Below are 18312 nucleotides of genomic sequence, written 5' to 3' on the forward strand. Positions count from 1 at the left end.
GCACACGATGACACTCCCAAGCCGGCCCGCGGGAAGGGGACCAGGCCCATCCCCGTTTTTCCCGCCGCCATCTCGAGCCGGGAACCGCCCCTGCCTCCGCGGGGTCCCGGTCTCCGCGGGTGTGTGAAGAGGAGGCGCCGGCCGCCCCACGCGAGCCCGCCGGCGGGCCCGGCCCGCGCTCCGCCAGGCCCCAGAGGCGGCGAGGAGCGCGCGGTGCATTGTGGGCAGGGCGAGCCGCCGCGCCGCCATTTTGTCTCTGTCAGTCTCAGCGGCGGCGCGGACGGTTGGGGAGAGGAGGCGGTGGTAGAGGAGCAGCCAGTGTTCGGTGAGGGGGGGGGATTCGGCCAGGAGGACAAGATGATATCGGCCGCCCAGCTCCTAGATGAGCTTATGGGCCGGGACAGAAACCTGGCCCCGGATGAGAAGCGCAGCAACGTGCGGTGGGACCATGAGAGCGTGAGTGAAGCGGGGCCGCCTCTCCCCTCCCTCCCTCCCTCCCATCCCCCTCTCGGGGCCGGGGTTTTTGTCGTAGCCACACGAGTGCAGGTCTGCAGCTCCTCCCGGCCCGCGGACAGCAGGATCTGGGCGAAAGGGATGAGGCTGTGGGGCTGGGGGGTTCCCCGGGTTTGGCGGGGCCGTGGGCCGGGCCCTTGGTGCGGGCTCCTGCATGGCGGGCTGGGCCGGGCCGGGCGCTGCGCGGGAACCTTGCGGAACCGTGAGGCGAGGAGGAGGAATCGAGCGGCCGGGAGGGTTTGCGCTGTTGTTGGGCTGCGGGGAGGGGGAAGGCCTTGTGTTTGGGTGGGTGTTTGGGTTGTTGTTCGCCGTGGCGTGTTCTGCACGGAGCGTCGATAAACGGGAATAGGGGTTAGTGAGAGGCCTGTTGGTGGCTGAGATCTCCCGTGGTGAAAAAAAAGAATCATGGTTTGGGGGGTGGGGATTGTGGAATTTTGCTTTTCGGAGTGGAAACCTGCTGGTTTTCACCGAGAGAGATGAGGCAGATGTTAGTTTGGAAGACAAGTGTCTTTGGATCTCTTCCTGAGTGGGGTGTTGGGGAAAGAAACGGAAGAGCACAGACATACTGAACTGTCTGGAGGTCGTAACACAAGGAAGAGCCGTAAGACTTTGGAAACTGAGGATTTTGCTAAGAAAAGCTTAATTCCTTCTGCACTGTCTTAGTCAAAGCTCCTGGGGGGGATAACCTAACCAGTATATTGTTTAGTGGTGCTCATGTATTTTTTGTTAATGTGATTTATTAAGTTTCTACAATAAACAATTAAAATAAGACTTCTATTACTATGACTATTATTATTATTATTGCCACTATTATTTTGAAGTGGTGTTTCTCCCCAGGGATGGTTGAGTCTTTATGACTGATGACTTTTAGTGATATCCATCATAGTTGTATTGCAAGTTATTTCACACAAAAAAAATCAGTGGTACTTTTAAAGTTCCTATAACTGCTTCTTTGGGAGAGATGCTGCTGAAATACGTTTTCTTCCTTCATGCATGATATGTTTTTTGAGTTACAGTATATGTTAAAAGAAAGTGTTATGGTTACAATAGTTTGTTTATGGCCTATGTGATGAGAATTTCTGTAGTTTCAGCTGCAAAAAGCATTAAGCCCCTTCCCTTAGTATTTTCTCAGGATGTTGTTAAATTGGGAGGATGGAGAAGTGCTTGCTTTTGGCTATTTTAAATGACATCTTAATCACAGAGGTGGGAATTTCTTGTTTTTTGACAAGAGTTATGTCATTTTAAAGATGGATAATGCATGTTTTAAATTGTTGTGGAATGCATGAGACGAGGGCAAATATCGCTCTTGCCTTAGATTTTGCAAGTACAAGGAACTTCCCCCCCGGCTTGAAAAATGCTGCTCTGTAGGTAAGCTGTGCACGTCAGGAGGAAATTGAGAGTTCAGGAAGTTTTCATGACCTTCTTAATGTTTTCCTAGATTTCTCTTATTAACCAAATATCATTATTCAATTAGATGTTCAGTTACAAATTTTCTTCTGATCCTGAACTCAAAATAAGGAGTTGTTCAGCTTTTGAAATGTGAACTAGATGGCTTGAGCCATGTTGATCCAGGTAGAATAGAGTAGGGAATTGTTTTGGTTTATTTCTTAAGGTGAGAGATTTTTTTTTCTTGAGGTTGTTCTTTTTTTTTCTGCCTCATTCTCCTTAATCAAATCAGATGACTTCAAATGAGCACATTTTTCAATTTTAGGCAGAAGAGATTGACTCTAAGCATAGGAATCTGTCTTTAAATGTTGTTCAGTTTTTTTTTTTTTCAGAAATGGGGCCTTGTCTCTTCTTCCCAGTCCTCCTTTGATGAGTTAGGAAGTGGAGACCTGTCCTGTGTCTGAGGCCAGTGGAAGATTCACAGCCTTAGGGTTGAGCATTCCTTCAGTCTCGCAGGAGCTGCTGCTGTTTGCTCTGCTTCTGTTTATTAAGTGTATCAGACCATAATGAAATGCAACCTTTCTGAAAGTAATGTTTTAATAGATTCCTGTAGTCAATTGAGGAGTTCATAAAAAAAAACAAACGCTGTTAAGAAGTGTTTCAGTTTGACTTCCTGCATCTACCTAAAGATTAAATTTGCAATGCTGACGTGTTTTAGAAGACAGGAAATTCAGATAAGGTTCAGATAGTAATATAATTCATGTACTTGACCGCTGTTTTGCTTTTCAGATGAAATACATGTGCTAATGTCATTTATTGTAAAATTAGACATATATCAACATGTATTGCTCATACAAAAGTTTAGGATTTTAAGTCACATTTCACCAGTTTTAGATACGGAAGGTTATCAAAAGAAGATCATCTCTATTTATAATTTGTAAATTTTATTTAGGAAAATATCAAAAACACATGGAAGATGCAGTGAAATACAAGACGAGGAGGTTGTTTTGGAGGTGTGGAAGCAGAGCGTGTAATAGCTGAGCATTTATTTGCAGTTCTAATGAAACACATGGATCATATATTGTGAAGTTGTTTGTAGAGCTTAAGTTCTTGCTTTAAAACATTGACAAGATTAAAGCCTTTAATCTCAAAAAAACCTGAAATCCCAGTTGCTCTATATTTCAGTATTGCAACATGCCCTTAGATGATCAATTTTAGTTTTGCTATAAAGGCTTTCTGGTTTGTATGCAGGAGGAAATTATTAGTATCATATATTTTAGTCTTTCTGCTTACTGTCATATCCATAGACTAAGTATATTTCTGGAACAGTCATTTCATTGATTCACACATACTTGTTTTAATATACCACTTATACGAGATAAGTTCATGTGGAAACAGCAATTGCGTAAGAGTTCTGAGGCTGTTCTGTAGCACAAGAAAGCCCATCAGTGACTGCCCATCCCTCCTGACATTGTGATGGTTACTTCAAAGTAAATTCAGTGTTTTCAGAAAGTGGCAAAGGATGGAGAGCTGTTACGGACAAATGATTGTGAGCAGTTATCTCTTGACTGGAATGCAATTTCTCAAAATGTAAATTCTATATATAAATTATGATTTGATGGTATTAGCTATTTATTAACTTCAGTGGTTTCAAAGAACTTATCTATATGAAGGAATTCTCTAAGTTTTGGGGTGTAAGCCACAACCTGCTGGATTTTATTCTCAGCTTTTTTGCTAGGAATTATCTGCCTAAATGAATTTGCTTACATAATTGTTTCTTACAGTTATACTGATATATCTCCATCAGTAAATAATTTATTGCAGAAGAGGAACATGTTAATTTTAAAGTATTAATGATATAAAGCTGTCAATAATTTATGTAGGAAAGCTTTGAGGTGAAAGATACAACTTTCCAACCACCAAGAGATTTCAAGGACTAGTGAATTTGAGGTGAAGAAGTGTGAAGTTCCAGTGTCTCTCTGTATTTGTTCTAGTCTCTTATCAAAATGTGAGTCTGAGGGCTCTGAGACACAAGCTATGGCTGATCCTGCTGTGATAATTTGACAGTAACAGTCCTCTGTTACACCTTCTGGGTAGTGGAATCATTGAAATAATTTGGCAAAAAGGAGTAAGTGCTTGTTCCTGCATAAGTAAATGTCCATACTTAACTGCCTGTTGCTCAGTTTCTGCAAATATGGAATATATGTCCATATCACTTCTGACTTGTGCTCAGTGCAGCAGTCTGATAAGCCATGGATGAGTAATGCATTTGAAGTGTATAACCTCTGTCTCAGTCCTTCCTGGTGGGTCTGTGATGCTGCAGCCATTTCTTGGCCCTTTCTTTCTTATTCATCATTGATTACTTAAGGCCGACTCTTCTGTGCAGCTGACCGGCACCTACAGCTCATCACACCATGAAGCTAAGCCCCAGTGATATCTTTCAAGATAGCAGCAATGATTCTCTCACGTAATGTTTTTCTGTTGAAGCAAAATCACTTGAAGAGCATAATGAAATAGGTATGAGAAAGGGAGAAAATTGCTGCAGACAAACCAGGCTGAACCACTCTCATCTAAGTATTTCTCTGCAGGCTACCTCTTAGGAGAGAATGTCAGTGAATTCACTAGGTACCATAGCATCCAGAGTTAGTTAGGAGAAAATTACTGCATCTTTTCAGTGTGTGTGGTTTTTGTTGTTGGATTTTTTTAATATATAAATAGTTAATAAAATATGTGGCACACATTTAAGCTGCATATTTTAATATTGGTTACTACAGGTTTTGGCTATAACTGTCAGCTCGTAAGAGGAGGCTTTTCCTAGCGGTGCTACCTCATAAAATAATTTTAATTATTTCTGGTGTTGTGGTTTGTTGTTTGTTTTGTTTTTTCTTCATCATACTTCTGCCTCTAATAACTTGTCCTTTGCTCCTTTTGTTGGTACTTGTTTCAAAGCAGTTACAGGCCAGTTTGCATAGATTTTGAGCTGACAGAGTTCTACAACTCTTTTTTTACAACATAATATGGGCAGACCATTATTACTGTACTTGCTATGTCTTAGGAAATTGTCTAATCTATCTCTGAAATTTTTGAGGGGAAATGTCATTTCACTGACCCTAATACTTCGTATGAGGATGAGAAAATGAAGGAGAGAGAGAATGTAGAGGGAAATTATATTTCTATTGACTAGTACAGGAGTTCATCCCAGAAACTGCTCCCTTGAAACAACTTGATATTAAAACAGGAGATATTGCAGCTTTCAGAGAAGAGACCAGATTCTGAAACTAGTAGCTTTCTCCTTGCTTCCTGAGAATAAAAAGATGTGTGATTTTGTGTGTGATGTTTTCTTAAATATTCTTCCTAAGGTCCTTCAGATTGGTGCCACAGTGTCCTAACCTGGATGGGCGGAGAAGTATTCAAGCTATGTAATAAGAGAGAATTTGTTTTTCATGTCCATGGCTTGATCGTTTTTCTGCTCAATCTGTAAAACAGTCAGTCCAATTTTAACTTCTGTAGTCTGATTTGCAGTCTGGCAGTTAGTATGGAGAAATAAATCAGACTGATCTAATTTGATCAAGTAGTGTGACAGGCATTTCAGTGAGGTGTTGGCGTGATGTTGGTTTTGGGTGTCTCTCCTCACCCCCATTTGTTAAAATATGTCAAAATGTATCTTGGGAAATAGTAAGTTGCAGATCTTTTGTCCAGAGTATATATGAGAGCGTTAGACCTAGGTTGTAATGAGCAGTAGCAATTAATAGAATTACCAGATATTAGTAACTGGTGTAACATAAAAGAGATGTTAGAAGAATGTCCAGGCTAGTTTTGGATTGGCGCTTAAGCTAATTGCAGTCACGTCTATGGCAAGGGTCTATTGAAGAATTAGTTATTTGCTTATGAAGTTAGGGGTGAAAGTATTTACGATTTTATCTTTTTGGCCATTCTGATGGATAGACAGGAGATATTTCTGTGTATAAACTTCAAAAACTGACCAATTGGGCTAGCTAAGCCCATAGCCATGGGTGAGGGTGAATAATCTTTTTAACAAAAGCTGGTTTTATCCCGTCATATGCTAAGTATTTACTGGCTAGACTAACAGGTAGAGATATTTTCCTAACTTCCTGGTGGTATTTTTCTGTTATCAAAAAGAAATTTTGCAGTGTAAAAAGGGGATTTTTTTCACCCTATTTTAGAAAATAGAAGCGAATACCTAAAATTGGCAATTCATGGGGGGAAAAATAAATGATACCTGTTTCTTTCTTCTCTGTTAGGTTTGTAAATACTACCTTTGTGGCTTTTGCCCAGCTGAATTATTTACAAATACCCGTTCTGATTTAGGTAAGTCTTTAAGTCTTGTAATTTTTCTTCACTTACATATAATTACAATTGAACTCTTGTCTGCAACCTACATGTTTATTGTTTAATGCTCTGCCAAAACACTTTCAAAATAGGTTTTTTTTTTTTTTTGTAAAGGATTGCCAGTGATGTAGTATGTTAAGAGCAATATTTATTCAGATATATTCCACATCCATTGAAGAGTTTGACAAGCTGTAGAGGGTGGGGAATTTTAACATGAGTACCTTCATGAACTCAGGCCACATACCTCCTAACTTTGCTCTGGAGATCAACATTTTAACTATCCAGTTCTTCATTATAAAGAACACTGTCTGGAGCTTAGAAAATGCTTGTTGGAATTACCCTTCGTATGTCGTATTTCCTGTTTTGGTTTAAGTTATTCTTATATGTTGTAGTTTTCCTGTTGTAGAATTTGATCTGGAAATTCTATTTTATATGAAGACTTTATAAGTCATTCAGAATCTCCTTTGGTTTTATAATTACTAAACCATATTGACATTCTTTTCCTTCGATGTGTCTTTCAAACTCTAAGCAAAGGAAGCAGAAAAGCAGGCATAAAAGTCTCTGGGAAGTGTTTATAGCTCTGTTCCATCATGGTGCACAAACAAATCCTGATGGAGTGTGAATGCAACATCCAAGAATGTGAGCTTAAACTTTTTGTATGGTCTTTTTAGGTCCTTGTGAAAAAATTCATGACGAAAATCTACGTAAACAGTAAGTATGTTGATTAATATGTTAATGCAAATAGTGTTTCTAAGATGCTTAAAATTTCTTTAAAGCAACCCAACCATGAGAAACTAATGGCTTTTTGATTTACCTGAACTTTTGTTTAAGTATATAATATTCTCTTACCTTGAGCAAGAATTTACAACATTGGAGGTTTTGGTATTTTTCCTATCTTAGGGAGTGACATGAGCTATAATTTTTTTAAATATTTTACCAGGTATGAGAAGAGCTCTCGTTTTATGAAAGTGGGCTATGAAAGAGATTTCTTACGCTACTTACAAAGCTTACTTGCAGAGGTAGAACGCAGAATTCGAAGAGGCCATGCTCGTTTGGCACTGTCACAGAATCAACAGTCTTCTGGGGTGAGTCTGGAAGAATCACTGATGCAGTTTTTCCTTTAGATAGCATATTCATGTTCTCTTCACCGTGTTTCTTTGGGTAAAATACTCTGGATTTGATTGTGGCCTGTGCTCTGAGACAGTTTCCTGACTGCTAGGGTAGTCTTGCTCCTTTTTGCTGCACTGAGTGTTCTGTGCAAAGTCCAGTTGCTTCAGAAGGAGCTGTGGACAGTATCTGTAGTCAAGAGAGTTATTGGCTGTGGAGCAGAGCAAAGGTTGTGGGGGAAGCAGCTTTAAGTCTATTCTGGCAGTCTACAGAGAGGACGCTACAAACAAGTACATTTTGGATAAAGTGAGATTCTTTTTGCATTTATACTCAGAAGTTGAATTTCAGAGCCCACGGAACTTCTAAGTCATATTTGAGTGTCTGCAGAGATACATAATAGCTGCATGGCAGTTTCAGAGTTTAAATTTAGGACTTTGAATTCAGATGTCTTACCTTTTATGGGCCAGGGCCTCAAATGTTTTTTTTTATTTAGGAGGAATTAGTGTGATTAGAACTTTCTTCATTCAACAAGAGTCGGGTAAGCTGTGTTGAGGAGTGTTTTGTGTTAGACTAGACTGTTATTAGTAAGCCTTCATGGGAGAAGAGGCAGGAGGATGTTATTCCTGAAGTGTTTCTGGAATATGAGAAGACATACATTTGTGTTTTTCAAAGTTATTTGAACAAAAGCAAAACAAAACCAGACACCACAACAAAACCAACCAAGCAAAACAAACACTTGTACTTTTTGGCAGGGAGCGGGACCTACTGGTAAAAATGAAGAGAAGATTCAGGTGTTAACTGACAAAATTGATGTACTTCTACAACAGGTGAGGTTTGGTTTGTTTGTTTCTTTTTACACCCTGCAAGAGAGAGATCTTCTTGTTACTTCATTAATAATGATAATTTTTTTTTATTGTCCTTTAGATTGAAGAACTAGGTTCAGAAGGGAAGGTGGAAGAGGCACAAGGAATGATGAAACTTGTTGAACAGTTAAAGGAAGAGAGAGAATTGCTGAGATCTACAACTTCTGTGAGTAATGTTTGTCATTCTGTCAGACTTATTTCAAAATATGGTACAACGGTATGTTCTTAATAACTTTATCCTTACACTAATGGCATACAAGTTCTGCGCAGAGTTCAATAGACAATAACATGACATTTAAGTGTGTTAATCCAGTGTATTGATGTAGCATGCTACCTTCAGAGTCAGTTTCATGCACACAAATTACATGGTTATTTACACAGCAGTCCCGAAGGTGAGCTTGCATCTTATTCTAGTTCAAGTCTCAATTGGACTTTGCCGTGTAGTCTCCACAATATTATTTCACTGAGTTACCAACCTGTCTGTGTTACAGAAAGCCCTTGTGTTAGGGCTGTGACTAGACACAGGCATCTGTTTGACAGCTACAGAAGCCAAAGGTAGTGTGTTAAGTAGCAAGTTCTTGTCAACAGAAAGGAGTTTATGTTTAAACGTTATATTTTGGTGTTTAATAATATGCCCAAATTGTGATGCCTGTTTTATTTTTCCAAAGTTCTTAAAGGTTTTCAGGCAGTAGTGTTTGTATCCATACTATATGATTCATGAACATTGCACAGCAATAACCACTTGGGTTTATGTTGAAATTCCAATGTATTTCTCATGTGTCTGTTGAAACAGTGAATTAATTTCACCACCATCCTTTAAAATGGCAGCAAAGGTTGTATTTCTTCATGGGCTATTCTAGCCATTTTCATTCCTTGAAACATATTCCATGGTTATTCTGCAGCTCAATACACTTCAGTTGATGCCAAATAAATCATTTTAAGAGAGAACTGATTTTTATTTTCCTTAATGCCAAGATTGTAAGGAAGCCGCAGATATGATGTATCTTTGCAGTGAGGAATAAAGTTTGTTTTGTGTGTTTTTTAATTGCTCTTTCCTCGTGGCTTATGTGGAATGAGCACAGGTAGCCTGTTTTTGCCTTGTTCATCCTACCATGCAGTTATGATTTTCAGCTTTCACTAATACCTAGGATTTGACAACAGTAACAATAAAGTTCTAAACCTCTTCACTGGCTTCTGATTAAAACTTATCTCTTACTTTCTCATATGTTTTTCTTTTGCAGACAATTGAGAGCTTTGCAGCCCAAGAAAAGCAAATGGAAGTTTGTGAAGTTTGTGGAGCCTTTTTAATTGTAGGAGACGCACAGTCCAGGGTAGATGACCACTTGATGGGAAAGCAGCACATGGGTTATGCCAAAATAAAAGCTACTGTAGAAGATTTAAAAGTAAGCATCTCTTCAGTTACTGAACAGAAAAAATTGCTTGGAGGCTTCTGATGGTAAACAAAAGGCTGTCCAGTGGACTTTGTCGAGTGGCTCAAATACTCCAAAGATGGTATATAAAAATTAAATGGAATCCCACTCCACATTTAGCATTGTGCTTGCACTGACATTCTTTGTCATATGTGATTGTGCTAGATAAAGCAAAGATGTAAATCGAGGTGGGAATTTTTTTATGGTCTTTGTAAAGCACCATAGTATGAGAATGACAAGCAAAAAATTCTACAAGAAAAAGGATTTCTGTTTCAAGTATTTTAGAAAGTGCTTCTATGTAGGCCATCCTCTGTTTGGAAAAAAAATCCTGAAATATTTTAAAAGCTTAAACTTCTACATCCTCAGAATGTATAAACTAAGCTATATTGAATGATTTATGTTAATTAATCTTCATTTCTTTCTGTGAACTTTTTTTAAGGAAAAGTTACGAAAAAGAACAGAAGAACCCGATCGTGATGAAAGGTTAAAAAAAGAGAAACTAGAACGAGAAGAGAGAGAGAAAGAGAGAGAACGAGAAAGAGAAGAGCGGGAAAGGAAGAGACGACGTGAAGAAGAAGAAAAGGAAAAAGAGAGGGCTCGTGATAGAGAGAGACGTAAAAGGAGTCGTTCACGGAGTAGACATTCAAGCAGAACGTCTGACAGAAGATGCAGCCGTTCACGAGACCACAAAAGATCAAGAAGCAGAGAAAGGAGGCGAAGCAGGTACGTGTGTGTGTGTGTGTGTCTGTTTTCCTGTAACTTTGCAAAATGTAAAAATCTTGCGAGGGCTTGATCTGTCAGCCTGGCTCACATCACTAATTAGTTACCTTCACTGTTCTCATCTCAAAGACAAACTTTACTGGTTCAAAGGATAACCAAGTTTTGCTGTGTGTTCACTGTTTCCTCTCTGCTTTGGAAGTGGATGACACCACTGTGGTGGCAGTAGTCTTCTGAGGGACCTTTGAGTAGACAAATGCTTCCAAAGAAAATGGGCTCGTTTTTTGCTTAAGTTGGTCTTGAATTCACAGTAGTGGATATTTTTAAGCTGCATGGTTGAATGTGTGGGTAAATGAAAACAGCAATATGAAGCCAGGTCTTACGTCTTGAGAAATATTTATATACAGTATCCTAAAGCTTGTTTTAACTATTTGTTTTCTGCAAATAATCAGTGTATTAGAAAATGCTACTGTTTTATGAGTTAGAAAATACCAGCTGACATTTAGATTTTTGAAATTTTCTCTGAATGCTCAGGAGTCGTGACCGAAGAAGAAGCAGAAGTCATGATAGATCAGAAAGAAAACATAGGTCTCGCAGCAGGGACAGGAGACGATCAAAGAGCCGGGATCGGAAATCCTACAAGCACAGAAGCAAAAGCAGAGAGAGAGAACAAGACAGGAAGTCAAAAGAAAAAGGTATGTTTGTGTGAAAACTGAGCTTGTATGAAGTTCTGAAATTAATCTTTCCCTAAAGTCTCAAAAGCTGTTAGTCTTTCAGTGAGTGACTCGAAGTTCTTCTTAGCATCAGATCTGATTTTGTAAGCTGTATATGTTGCTGTTAACCAATTTGAAACCTTTTACTAATTCCCGTTATTGTTAATGCACGTGCCTACATACGTACACCCCAGTGTTCACCTCTTCTCTGTTACAGCAGTTATTAAAAGCTTACTACTTTGCGAGGATTTTGATGTCTATTAAGACCTGTTTACTATTCACCTTTAAAAACATAAGACTGTAATCAGTTTCCTAAGAGTGAATTTCTTCTGTTCCTACTGTTAATTTCTGTCATTACCCTTTTCCTGATACATGTTTTGTGGGAGATAGGTAGCTGGTTTTTCACTTGTATCATCTATTACTTCTCCACACTATCATGTTTCCTTCATTTTCTTTTAACAGTGCTTTAAAGGTTTTTGTTATTTGTTTTTGTTTCCTAATCTATGAATGCAGTCCAAGATAAATCTTGCAGGATTTCTTTAATTCTCTAAATTACGATTTTATGCTCTCTGCCCAATCTCCTGTTCTTCCTCCATCCTTCCCCTTTGTTGTTGTTTTTAAAATGAAGTGAGATTTGCTTTGTCACTTCAGGTGAGACTGAATTAGTCCTTGGAACGCTTTTATGGCAGTACGGGCCATGCACAAAAACATTGATGGTGACTCACTGCTTCATCAAAGGCTGATGTTCAAAAGTTTTACCTTTAAGTATTATAGGATTAAAAAGAGTTATTTGAGAGAATGCTACAGATTCAAATTCCATAAATAGATACTAAATCACTGTTATTGCTAAATTCCCTCCTTTAAAAGTCTTTTGAAACTTCTGGAGGAACGTAATAGTAAGTTCTGGCTTAAACTGCTGGCTCTGGGGTGCTGACTAGTGTTCAGTCTGAAACAGCCACCCCGCTTCATTGTTACAGCTGAGCAGCAGGAACAGATGAAACAATTCTCTTCTATTTCTAAGGTACTTTTGAGGTTCTCTGGAATGAAAGGTGCTCTGTGTGTGTTTCTGGATTGCACAGGCCTGTTTGCACTACCCACACGTTTTCATATTTATCCAGCAGATTAGTTCCCAAAATGTTGGTAAAGATTAGTGTATTTTTCTTGCCTGAATTCCTTGGACCGTTTTCATTTCTCTGGTTTATGCTACAGTGCAGCTCTGGTATTGATTCTTTTCTCATTCTGCTTTGCCCTTCATAAGCAAGTAGTTTTTCACTGTTGGCTCACTGGCAGTGGAACTGGTGCTTAGTGTTTAAACTCAGATTCAGTACTGTAGCCTATATCTGTCCATTTGTTACTTTGTTTCTACCTGATATTGTGCCTTTTTTGCCTACTTTATGAACAGATTTCTAGTAGGTAGTCAAGAATGTCCTATTCAGTATTCTGTGTCTATCTATGCATATAAATGTGTTCTTATTTATTCAAATTTGATCTGGTTTTGAGCTTAATGGCTTTTCAGTTCTTTCCTTAATCCTTCCATAAATAGAGGAGCTAGTGAACTTTCTTCAGCATCTCAATATTTGTAGTTTTAACTTGACTGATTTCCTTGCTGGCCTTTTATTTGCTGCTTGCTACTTTCTTCCTCCAGAAATGAGAACAGTGAGATGATGCTATGAGCTGTGATGAAAATTCCATCTGGGAAAATCAATTACATTTTTTGACTATGTAACCGTAACATTTGTAGAAACACAAGTAGGCCTTAGGACAGGACTGAAGTTTGTGTTTTTTCCCTTTGTTGGGAAAATCTTTAATAAAAAAAAGGGAGGGGGAAGGAAAAAAGCGAAACTGATATTTTACAAGCAAGCATTGCATTTCTGTGATGAAGCTGTAAACACCATTACATTCTCATGTTTGCAATGTGGCATTGTAGGTAGTTAAGTAAATAGCTTTAGAGTTTCATGTATCTGAAGTGTGTGGCTGGCTACTGCTCTACTGTTTGTACAAAAAGAAGTAATGTGGAAGTTAAGACTTACTACATTTAGTGCTCCATTGGGAATATTGGCTTCTGATTCTAATTGTCCTTGTATCTGCCATTGATCTGCAATTGGAAGCAGCAAAGGCCTGGCTGTAACTACTCCTGGTAGTACCTTTCATCTTGGAATCTCAAACCACTTATAAACATGGATTTTAACAGGAAAAAAAGCAAGCCACAGTTGCACAAGACTTGCCTACCAATTACACATAAAATTAGTGCTATACTTTGAAAATTCAGAGGTCCTGGCTTCTTGTTCACTGAAGTACTTAATTGCTGACTCAGGTTTCAGAAACAGAGATACGTTTGCTGAAGGGAGGGAGCCTGCCAGCCATAAACACCAGCTGAGCATTAGCTTAATATAAACCAGCAGAACATGAGTACTGTTCAAGTAAACTGACTTTAGAGTAGGTGGAATAAATAGTTGTTGGTTTTTTTTTTTTTTTTAAAAAAAAAAAAGGAAACATCTGTTCTGCAAGTACCTTCATGCCCCCAGACCACTTTAATTTGGCTCTTTACCCTCCTTAATCTGGAGTCATATACTTACATAAAAATAATCATATTTGTGATCGTGTTTTCATGTTAGTGATTAAACCTCAGCCAATACTGTCAGAACACCCAAACCTCAGTAATACTGGATATTATGTTTGGTGGGGTTTTTTGCATTCTCTGAACAGTAAAACCATTCACATTGTCTTGGTAAGGATTCGCACAAAATAAATCTCAGTTGCCCACACAAACTCTATCAGAAAAATGTGCATGTGTTGAATCATGAAGTAAAGTCAATATTATGTGATTATACCTAATAGATCACAGCTGAAATAATATACACAGTTTCAACAGCGAACTAATTGTGTGTGCTTTTAAAGAAATAAATGATTGACAATACAGTGGAGGAACTTAACTGCTCACAGATACTCCAGGAGTTGAAAGAAGTTCAGTTATTGGACTATTTGTTGAATACACTTTCTCAGTTCTGCTTGGAGAAACTGGAGGTTTGCTGTGGTAAACCTATTTTATTATTAAAGTTTTTAGAAGAGTTTCATCTTTCATACCACAGTTTAATAGTAGTTTTTTAACCATGAATAAAATTATCCTTCCTGACCAAATTCAAGCAACAAACAAGACAGAACAAAACCCTACACACTGCACATCCATAGGGCTATTAAGATCTACCATATCTACATAGGACAGAAGATAAGATTATTGGACTGACTACTAGTCCTCTGCGGGGAAACAAGACTACTATTCCTCAGTGGATCTACGTGTGCATCGGAGATACCTATAAGACACAAAACGAAGACTTTTTAACAAGGTTAGTTAGAGTGCAATCTACCTGCGGAGTTGCAAAACCGAGGGCAGACAGATACAAACTAATGAGTTCTTCCATTAGCTTTTTGACGTCACTGCTTGCTTTCCGCAAGCACCGTGCACTTCAGATGGAACCTCAGTAGTGCTGGTCGTTAGGCAGTTGCCCTCATTCCTGTATGGGGGGCTTTACCCCTCCCTCAGGTGGTCTGTTTTAAAACAAAGAACTTGGGATGGTGCTTCTCTTTTAAAGCTTAATTTCTGCTTTGTCTTCTGGAATATAGAAGTGTTATGCCAGTCTAGGTGGTAACGTTATTTAAAATAGCTTTTTCAGAGCGTTCGGTCTGTGTGCTCCTGTGTTGGGGATATATATGTATATATTTATATTATTTATTTTAATTGCCCGGATAGCAGGGAGTAATCAGAAAAAAGAGAATGAATGTTGTTCTGTATTATGACATCTGAGAGGTTGGTTTTTTGGATTTTCTTTTTTTCTCACTTAAGTGGCTTTACTGATCAAAGGTTGAATAGTATGGTGTGAAATAATACAGAAATGATTGATATTTTTATTAAATTTTGAATACTGAATTTACAGATGAGGCACCCAGATCTAAGACTGAATGTTTTTCTTCCCATGGAAATATTTTTGCTTCTGGCTTCCTTCCTTCTTTGGAGATTATTGAGGAAAAGCTGAGTTTTGCAGCAGTGTAGCAAACTCCTCAGTCAGGTTTCCAATCCATGATGGAATTGTGGGGTCCTTCCCACCTGCTGTTCCTTTGCCTTTGGAAAATAGTGCTTTTTATGTATCTTGCAAACTGTTTCTCCAAACCTTTTTAATGACTGGATTATAAATGACTGCTGTTTCTGTAAAACTGAGAATTAATAATGCTGACAAGCGTGCAGCTCCTGTGACAAAACTGCACAGTAAAGCTAACTTTGATTGTCACTGCGATCCCCACCTTCAAAGCTGGCAGTGCTTAATATTGTTTCCACAAGTATTTGATTGTTCGGGACTGCTCGTTTTTTAAATTGGCAAGTATTGATTTATTTGATAACGCACTGATGCATTGTCCCATCACTCTTTCTTGATTCTCTTTTCAAGAACCATATTTAAGGAGAATTGTAAACCAAAGGTGGCCATACATATCATAAATGGGGACAAAAAGAGTCCCATGATAAGTAAGGAAGCCGTGCACCATAATTACATTTGCCTAACTTCTTGACTGCCTCTTTACCCCAACGTGTGTATTTCAACAGAGTAGCTGCCTCTGTCAGGAGCTCTGTCCATCCTTTTCTTTTCCCCACCCTGTGCTGTCCCCGGACCTTTTTTGTACCCTCTCCATTCCAGCATGGTAGTCGGAAGCGTATTTCTGTAACTTGTTGAGTATTATTGCTACTGCTATAGAAAGTAATTGTCCCGTTTTGTATGCAATATATCTCACATGTGCAATGTTTGTTTTTACTTTGAAATCCATGGTCAATGTCTTCTTTCATGGCAGAAAAGAGGGGATCTGATGATAAAAAAAGTAGTATGAAGTCCAGTAGTCGAGAAAAACAGAGTGAAGACACAAATACAGACTCGAAGGAGAGTGACACTAAGAATGAGGTCAATGGGACCAGTGAAGACATAAAATCTGAAGGTGACACTCAGTCCAATTAAAACTGATCTGATATGACCTCAGATCAGACAGAGGTAAGTGCATTATTTCAAACTTTGATTAGGGCTTTTTGTTACTGTTTAACAGTGCAGCGTAAGTATGCACAGATGAAGATGGAACTAAGCCAAGTAAGAAGACATACTAAAGCACCTTCTGAAGGAAAAGACAGTGTAGTCCTGCAAAACATTTTGAGGTACATTGTTTTGTCTCAGCTATTTTGTAGCAGACTCGTGCCCCCATTAGTGTGCCTCTTTGGGACATATTTGTAATATAGCCACCATAGAAAAATTAATTATCCTTTTTTATTTTTTAGGGATTTTGTTATCGGTTTTTTTTTTAAAAAAAGTTGAACTGTTTTTATATTTAAGTCCATATTGTGTTGGTACATCAGCAGAAACTTTTGCTTTAATACTTAATGTTTGAGGCACATGTTGGACTACTTTGTTTTCATATAAACTGCTAGTATTTCTTTGTCAAGGATGTTTTTAGTTTTTTTTTGCTTTATTGCCTTGCATTCTAATGCAGTTTGTTCTGTAACTCGAGAGCCAGTAGCATTGGATTGATGGAAGTGTAGGGTTTATGAATTATTGCAGCTGACTACCATACCTCACACAGCGTTGGTGTTGTGAGCGGCCCATGAAAAGCCAAATTAAAAATCAAGGATTCAGTCAAACTAAGCAGGTACTCATGCCAGGTACTCCTTTCTCTACCCACATCCATGTTTGAATGCTGTTGCCTGTAATCTTAAAGCTTACTGTTGTGTTTTTGATTTTCAAGATAGTGCAAAGGACTTTTTGTGTATCGTGTGAATACTGTACATCTGATGTTAACAGAATGGAATTTTCTTTCAACTGTGTGTAGGGATGCAGTGCTGCCCAGAATTAGATATCTTTAAAGAGTTTAAAATGCAATAAACACTACATAATAATCGCCTTGTTACTTTCAATGCAATTCAAGTCTTTAAGAGGTATGTGTTTAATATTAATTTCCTACGGTGTAGGAGAATTTGCAGTCAGCCATAGTACAGAGAAGTGGAGTGGCTGATAACGGGCTTGTAAGGCAAATGTAAATACAAAGAGAGATGCCACCAAATGATGTCAGTGTTCATGGCAGGGATGTATGCTGGAAAACTGTTTGTTGGAAATGAAACAGCTATAATAGGAAATGAAAATACTGTATTAAAAGGAAAACTTGAAGTTTTTTCCCCACTCTTGACATAGCTTTCTTACAGAAGGTCATAGTTGTATTCCTGAAATAAAGAACTAACAATGGAGAGTACAGCTGATAAATGAGCTGCTTGCAACGTAAATTGTTACTGTAGTTTCATTATTTATGCTAGAAACTCTTAAACAGTTAATGTTGATTATTAAACTATTATTGCTACATTGTTGCTTCTAAAGCCAGTCATATTCAATGTTGACATCTTTGTAGAGCTAAGATGACAGCTAACAACTGGGCCAATAAATAGGAATGGTAAACTAAGTGCTCTTAATGCTGTCTAATTGTCTGTTTTCCCAAAATTTTGCATTATAGGACTACTACATGAAGAGTCTGCGAAGACAGCGGAAGAGAGCTTAAACTGAAGATCTGCTTTAAAATGAGGTGAAAGAAAGCTGTAGTGGCGTAGAAACATATAAAGTTGAGTTAGAATTTTTTTTTTTATAAAATTTAATTCAGGACTGGTGGTTTTGCCCAGAGTTCAGAAAGATGTGTTGATAATAGCACATATGCTACTGAGAATATAAGTCCTGTATCCTTTTTTTTCTTTAAAACTTTTTAAGATAAGAAACCAACATAACCTGAACACATGGCTTGCTCAGTGTTTAATTGCAAGTTTTCATTCTTGGACTTTAAAACACAAGAATAAATGTTTAGTATTTGTGTGAATCGAACTAAAATGAATCCCATTTTTACAACTAAGCTATTCCTAGCTTCTTGATATACGAGAAATGGAAATAAAGTATCTTTGAATTTCTGTTACGAATTTGATTGTCTCTGTCATTGAACGTTTAATATTAAGTAAGTTTCTTTCCTAATAAATCTACTCCTGTCTTCAAGCTTAGTCCATTAATTTGGATGCTTAGTTATTCTTTGTTGTCTATGGCTTTGGTTTTTTTCTGGTGTCATGAGTTAGTATTTCTGGCTTACTTTTTGAGCAGTTAGATGTCAGCTGGATTCTGTGTCCCTAAGAAGTGCGGCTTATGCTGCAGTTGGTTGAGAAATTATAGAAATTTTGCA

At 38.3% G+C, this 18312-nt stretch overlaps 1 protein-coding gene across 6 annotated transcripts; it reads left to right on the forward strand.

Annotated features, from left to right (window-relative positions):
- The first annotated feature begins 249 nt into the window (after positions 1 to 249).
- Positions 250 to 18058, forward strand: LUC7L3 (LUC7 like 3 pre-mRNA splicing factor). Of its 6 annotated transcripts, XM_065852043.2 has the most exons (13): positions 250 to 456; positions 6162 to 6228; positions 6921 to 6960; positions 7190 to 7334; positions 8109 to 8183; positions 8281 to 8385; positions 9461 to 9622; positions 10089 to 10372; positions 10901 to 11061; positions 15916 to 16056; positions 16162 to 16267; positions 16690 to 16755; positions 17608 to 18058. In XM_065852043.2, exons 1-12 carry the CDS (start codon positions 358 to 360, stop codon positions 16712 to 16714), a joined length of 1410 nt encoding a protein of 469 aa, XP_065708115.1. In that variant the 5' UTR covers positions 250 to 357; the 3' UTR covers positions 16715 to 16755; positions 17608 to 18058. The 6 variants fall into 6 exon arrangements, 5 of the variants coding, with proteins under 5 accessions (XP_065708115.1, XP_065708114.1, XP_065708116.1 ...); XR_010652492.2 differs by having other exon boundaries at positions 16162 to 16755; XM_065852042.2 differs by having other exon boundaries at positions 16690 to 18058.
- The last annotated feature ends 254 nt before the right edge of the window (positions 18059 to 18312 follow it).

Source organism: Patagioenas fasciata, chromosome 18 (assembly GCF_037038585.1).
Source record: "Patagioenas fasciata isolate bPatFas1 chromosome 18, bPatFas1.hap1, whole genome shotgun sequence".
NCBI classification, from domain to species: Eukaryota; Metazoa; Chordata; class Aves; order Columbiformes; family Columbidae; genus Patagioenas; species Patagioenas fasciata.